Source organism: Epargyreus clarus, unplaced genomic scaffold, assembly GCF_041222505.1.
Source record: "Epargyreus clarus isolate Ecla_fem2 unplaced genomic scaffold, WU_Ecla_fem_2.2 ptg000013l, whole genome shotgun sequence".
NCBI classification, from domain to species: domain Eukaryota; kingdom Metazoa; phylum Arthropoda; class Insecta; order Lepidoptera; family Hesperiidae; genus Epargyreus; species Epargyreus clarus.
The window spans coordinates 1,414,762-1,420,562 of NW_027332221.1; the positions used below are offsets into that span (position 1 = coordinate 1,414,762).

General features: G+C 35.8%; 1 protein-coding gene across 1 annotated transcript; it reads left to right on the forward strand.

Moving 5' to 3' along the window:
• The first annotated feature begins 4,475 nt into the window (after nucleotides 1–4,475).
• On the forward strand, nucleotides 4,476–5,393 carry LOC140746604 (uncharacterized). The gene has a single exon (XM_073078728.1). The coding sequence runs from the start codon at nucleotides 4,476–4,478 to the stop codon at nucleotides 5,391–5,393; it is 918 nt and encodes a 305-aa protein (XP_072934829.1).
• Nucleotides 5,394–5,801: the final 408 nt, after the last annotated feature.

The window sequence follows — 5,801 nt, forward strand, 5'->3', positions numbered from 1 at the left end:
CGCTTAGAGAGCTAACATGTATGCACTGGGTTCAGGTGGCCAGGCTTTCCGTAAGAAATCCTGGACATAAATAAATAATTAAAAAATAATTATAAATAGGCTATTGATTTAGGTTAAAACAACCTGTAATGATACGATGATGTTACGTAGGTTAGTAGTTACGATATACTTTTGGTTTCAAGCCTATAAAACAGTAATTTGATAATCCTCCTCCTCCTTGAATCGTTCTCCTCAATGCTGAGAATCGTGGTCTCCATTAGGCATCTTTCTCTTTATGATCTGGCGCCATCTGCTTCTATTTTTGGCTATGTGTAGAGCATTGTATACCATAGTGTCGAGATTTGTGCGGATTTGGTCAGACCAACGCATTGGACTTCGCCCCCGGGGCCTCTTGCCCTCAACTCAACTTGATAATACATATATTTAATTTCGGGATTTTGACCAAGAAATATACTTAAATAAAATACGTACTGCCGGTTTAGAGGCTAGTTTATTAATAATTAAAATGTCTTTCAATGGCGACTGGGTGGCATCATTCGAAGGCACATACCACTGAGCTTGCAAGTTACATTAGATAGCTCTGTAGCGTTAGTATGAGTTTTTACGATCTTACAAAAATGACTGTTTTGGTATTTGTTTACGTACTTGCCCATACATTTCCAATCAATGCCCCTAGCGGATTGTATCAGAACTGATTGGAATAGTGTAGGAAATACGTAAACAATAACATAAACAGTAATTTTTGTAAAAACGTAAAAACTCGTACTAAGGGTACTGGAAGGTCGGTGTAGCCAGGGATATATATCGTATATCGTTTTGTCGAAGTCTCTAGTGGCCTAAGAGCAGGCATGTTTTTGCTTCTATTGTAAATTGCCTACTGTTGTTGTATTTTTTATGTATATTTGTTATATACTGTAAATTACTTTATTAGTGTAATTTGTTACTTAAGGATTAGCGAAAAATGCTGAAAGAAGTCACGAGGTCGATTTTGATAAAAACTAAAACTGCGTCAATAATTTTTTTTAAATCTGTTTCCCTAGCCGAGAATCGAACCAGTTCATTTTGAAGAAAAAACACGCTGTATTATCCCATCACCGTATAGTGTCGCGTATAAGAATCAAATTCTGGGAAGTAACGATAAGAGACAAACTAAAGAAAAAATCAATTATACTTTTGTATAGCCTCCGCCAAACTGCTAGTCCGCTCTGAAGTTGTTGCGAGCAGGTGTAGTCATACAATTTACTATGGCGACGCGATTCATTTCAGTTTTACGCGGACTATACCTTTGCTTATAGTGTCTGATATAATTGATTATTAAGTGTCTCAGTAATACCATGAAAGTTGGTGTCACTACATCCATGAGATGTCGACATAGTGTAGTTATTGATGTTTGTACAAAGGGGGACGGCTGTCCATGCTTTGTGAGTAGCTCAAAGGGATTATTAATTTTCACCTCTCTACCGTCTGTTTGGGCATTGATTCCCATTGAAATGTAATACGTGGCAGATACGCTTTGTGCGACCCGTTCACTGTGTTGTAGCTTCAAGTGTATGTATGGACGTACTACTCGTATGTGCATGTAACGTATGTGTTAATATTGAATTATTTGAGGGAAGCAATATTGTAGGGAAGTAAATATGTATTACTGTTGTTCACTTTATGTGATAGGGGAACGTTCACACTACTTGTCTTTCAAAAATATAGACGAATATAGAACCTTATTTAAACAAAATCTTTCTACACTCACAGCCCCTCAATAGGATTGCCTGAGTCGTGGGTTCCATGGACACACACTAAGAGGAACACACAGACATTTAGACCCAGAAATAATGTCAAAATGTTCTGACATAAATTTCCTAGACTAGGAAAAAGTTATAAAAGAAAATTTGTTACTTAATTTTGATCTACTTTCGTTACTACCTTCGTTATTTTTGGTTCAAAGGTTGTAGATAATTTAGTATCAGACCATAATTATTGTTACTTCCCTGTGCGACGAACAACAATGTTTCTTTTAATTTTAATAATAATATAATAATCATAATTTTTATTTCAGACCACACATGATCCATAATATAGCGTTAGTACAGAGTAACTTATCCTATGTTAGTACAAAAAAACATACAAACAAAACAAAACAAAAGAAAGAAAATACAAAAAAAACATATATCTTTATACCATTTAGAACGAATCGAGTAAACGATTTACATCCCTTTTGAAAGATAACGGCCGAGAAATAAGAGCTACGACTCCACAAATTTGATTTTTTTATTTATTTATTTACATGCCAACAGCAACACACGCAATGCATTATATAGTACTTAGAAGTACACTATAGTACTATTAATAATAATAAGGGTCGTATGAGTGCCAATTATAGGCATGAACAACGTTTATATATTTGTTTATATTTTTAATTTGTATGGAACAAATGGAACCATACGCAACTCGTTAATAATAACTTAATAACCATACCATTAGTTTTACACTAACTCCCTAATTACTACCTGTACTACTATTATTTTATAAATCTCAAATGTAATTTTACAGCGTAATCTTTTTACTAGCAACAACTAGTAAAAAGTAATAACTAGTAAAAAGGTCCATAATACAATAAACGGATCATTGGAGCACTTCGATTATGCCAACACGTATGTGTGATATCGTAGGCTTTCAGGCTTTTAGCCCATTTTTCCCGCAAGAGGAAATTTTAATGAAGTTACTCGTATTTCAGAGTGTCCATCATGTCATAGCCATTAATGGCTTTATTCCGTTATTGAGTTGGAATTTAATTACCTCTTTTTTATATTAAAGTAGCAAATGACCATGCAGTTCACTTGTGGTAAGTGGAAACTGCTGCCCATGGACGTCTTTAATAATGTTCTTGTCATGGACATGCAAGATGTGGTATGAACTTCCTCAAAAAAATACAAAAAATTCCGAAAAAAATACAATATTTTTTCTTTAAAAGTCAGAAGTCAAGTCAAAAGTCAGAGATTTTACAGATATTTTTATATTCACGATAAATCCTTTTCCATTTGCGTATTGAATTGGTAAAAGTGTTGTGCATAACGGAAAGTATGTCCGTTAATCCGAGTTTTCGTATGAACAAATGGAATTGAAAATACAAAGAGTAAAAGTTCTTCTTTGTTCAAAAATAGGACTAATAAAAACGCCACTTTGAAAAACAATATGAAAGGAACAACTTAGTTTTTGCATTTAATTTAATTTCGCGTTGCAGAGGAATCACCTTGCCAGTCTGACTTGAAGAGAGTTTCGGGTTCGATCTTTGTCCAAGGACTAATGAAAAATTTATATTTCTGTACCCTTTCCATGAGTTTTTACGTTTTGACAAATATGACTGTTTTGGTATTTGTTTACGTATTTGCGCATACAATTTCCAATCAGCACCCCTAGCGGATTGTATCGGAACTGTAGTGTCAGTAACATTAAATGTCTAAATTGACAAAATGGCGCTTTATGTCTTGTCTCTCTTTTTTGCAAACATTCCAGGTAGAAAAAAAGGCTTGAGCACTTACTTATTGTTACGTTTACTCTGTCTACTGAAGCAAACGGAACGAATAATGGATTGAGTAAACGTAACGTAAAATTGTGGGATGTTTTGAAAACATATTACAAACATGGTAAGGGTACTGGTCTGGGTCTAGGTCTGGGTGTTTATGTTATGTTATGGTGTGGTATTTATCTTTATTTGTGTGTATGCTAGCTACGATATACAGAAACTTAAGTAAGGTTATAGATGTAGAAAGCGTTTTTGTAACTAAAAAAAAACGAACTTTAAGTAACTGGCATACAAATTTTGAAGGCGGTAGAACCCTTTGTGGTTCGACTCCGGCAGCACCACCTCCACACCTATTTCTGCCTAATGTAATAAAACAGCAGTGTTAAGCGCTGCTGTGTTCCGTTTTGAAGGGTGGTAAGGGAAACATACTTTTCCGAGGCGTTCCAGCTTAGTCCTCAGGGCTAGCGGCGCATCTGTGGCCGACCTCAGGTAGGAATATCTAACCCCATCTGGGGTTAAATACACATGTCCATGGGCGGCAGTAGCCACTTACCATCAGGTGGACTGCATGCTCGTCGGTTACTCCCATATTATAAAAAAAAACATTGCTACGCAGATTGCTACGATTCTACGGGCTGCAACGGATGCTACAAGGTACTTATGCTAAGATACGCTACGGCGTAGCGCATCGTCAACTTATACTACGTTTTTTTTTATTCGAATAAGTTTTTCAAAGTACTGCTATTAATAATAATAATAATAATTATAATAAAATAAACAGATAACAACCCTTAGACAATATTTCTTCAGCAAGAATAAACAGATAACAACCCTTAGACAATATTTCTTCAGCAAGGCAGAATCTTCTACACTTCATAAACAGATAGCAAACAACGACAACCAATTTACTCCTCTAAATTTAAAAGACAAATCCGAACAGAAAAACGAAAAAGTCATGGATAACAAAACCAAACTACTTGAATGGAGCCAAAAGTCTTTACACGGAAGACATTACCAAGATTTAAGCCAAATTAATGTCGACAAGGAAACGTCGAACGCATGGCTTAAACGAGGTGAGCTCTTCCCGGAGACTGAAGGCTTCATGCTCGCAATACAGGACCAAGTATTTGAGACTAAAAATTATAGGAAGTTCATTATAAAAAACCTAAGCACTGATACATGCCGAAAATGCAATAGTTCACCAGAAACCATCCAGCATATTACAGGCGCGTGTAAATCAATAGCCCAGACAGACTACAAACATAGACACGATCAAGTCGCTAATGTGATACACCAGAAACTAGCACACCAATACAAATTAGTAGACACCATAGTGCCCTACTACAAATACATCCCCGAAACTGTCCTGGAAAACCCTTCGACAAAATTGTATTTTGACCGAGGGATTTTTACTGACCGAACCATCCACTTCAACAGACCAGACATCACTTTAATAAATAAAACAAACAAAACTGGATATCTCATCGACATAGCTATACCAAATACACACAACTTACAAACTACTATAGCAGAAAAACTATCTAAGTATACAGAATTAAAAGAAGAAATAACCCGCCTCTGGCATCTCCAAAAAGTAACCATAGTCCCCATAGTGTTGTCCACAACAGGAGTAATACCAAAACAGCTCCACCGGTCCCTTATTTCTCTAAACCTGCCCTCTAACACCTACCACCTGCTGCAGAAGGCAGTGATACTAAACACGTGCAGACTGGTGAGGAAGTTCCTACAATGTGAAGCGGACAACCCGCACCAACATATCAATTTAAACATACCCTCATCTCTCTTTCAAGCTACAACGCAAAACCACTCTCTCTCTCTAACGAGTAACCCAGCTGATAGTCACTTGGCTTAGGCCCGTGCTATCAGTACTTTCCAGCTACCCGGTTAGCTGAGCAAAATAAATGAATAGAAAATAATAATAATAATACTCTTTATTGTACCCAGATGTAGAACATAAAATAAAAAACATACAATTTAGGACGACACAAAAGGCGGTCTTATCGCTAAAACAGCGATTTCTTCCAGACAACCTTAGGGTGAGGAGTTAAAGAAAGTATGAATTACAATAAAAGGTAGGGTTCAAAATAATTAAAATTATAGCTACTAATATGTAAAATGAAGTGTAAGTTAAGGGATAGCATATAGTAGGAGAAGAATAAATAAATAAAAGTGAAAGAAGCTAATAATTAAATTTAGAAACAACGTAACATTTTTTTTTTTTTAGATGATTAATAGCAAGAGCACAAATTTAGAGAAGGAA

Excerpts from the sequence above, each read along its gene's own strand:
- LOC140746604 (XM_073078728.1), top strand. The coding sequence starts at position 4,476 with ATGGATAACAAAACCAAACTACTTGAATGGAGCCAAAAGTCTTTACAC.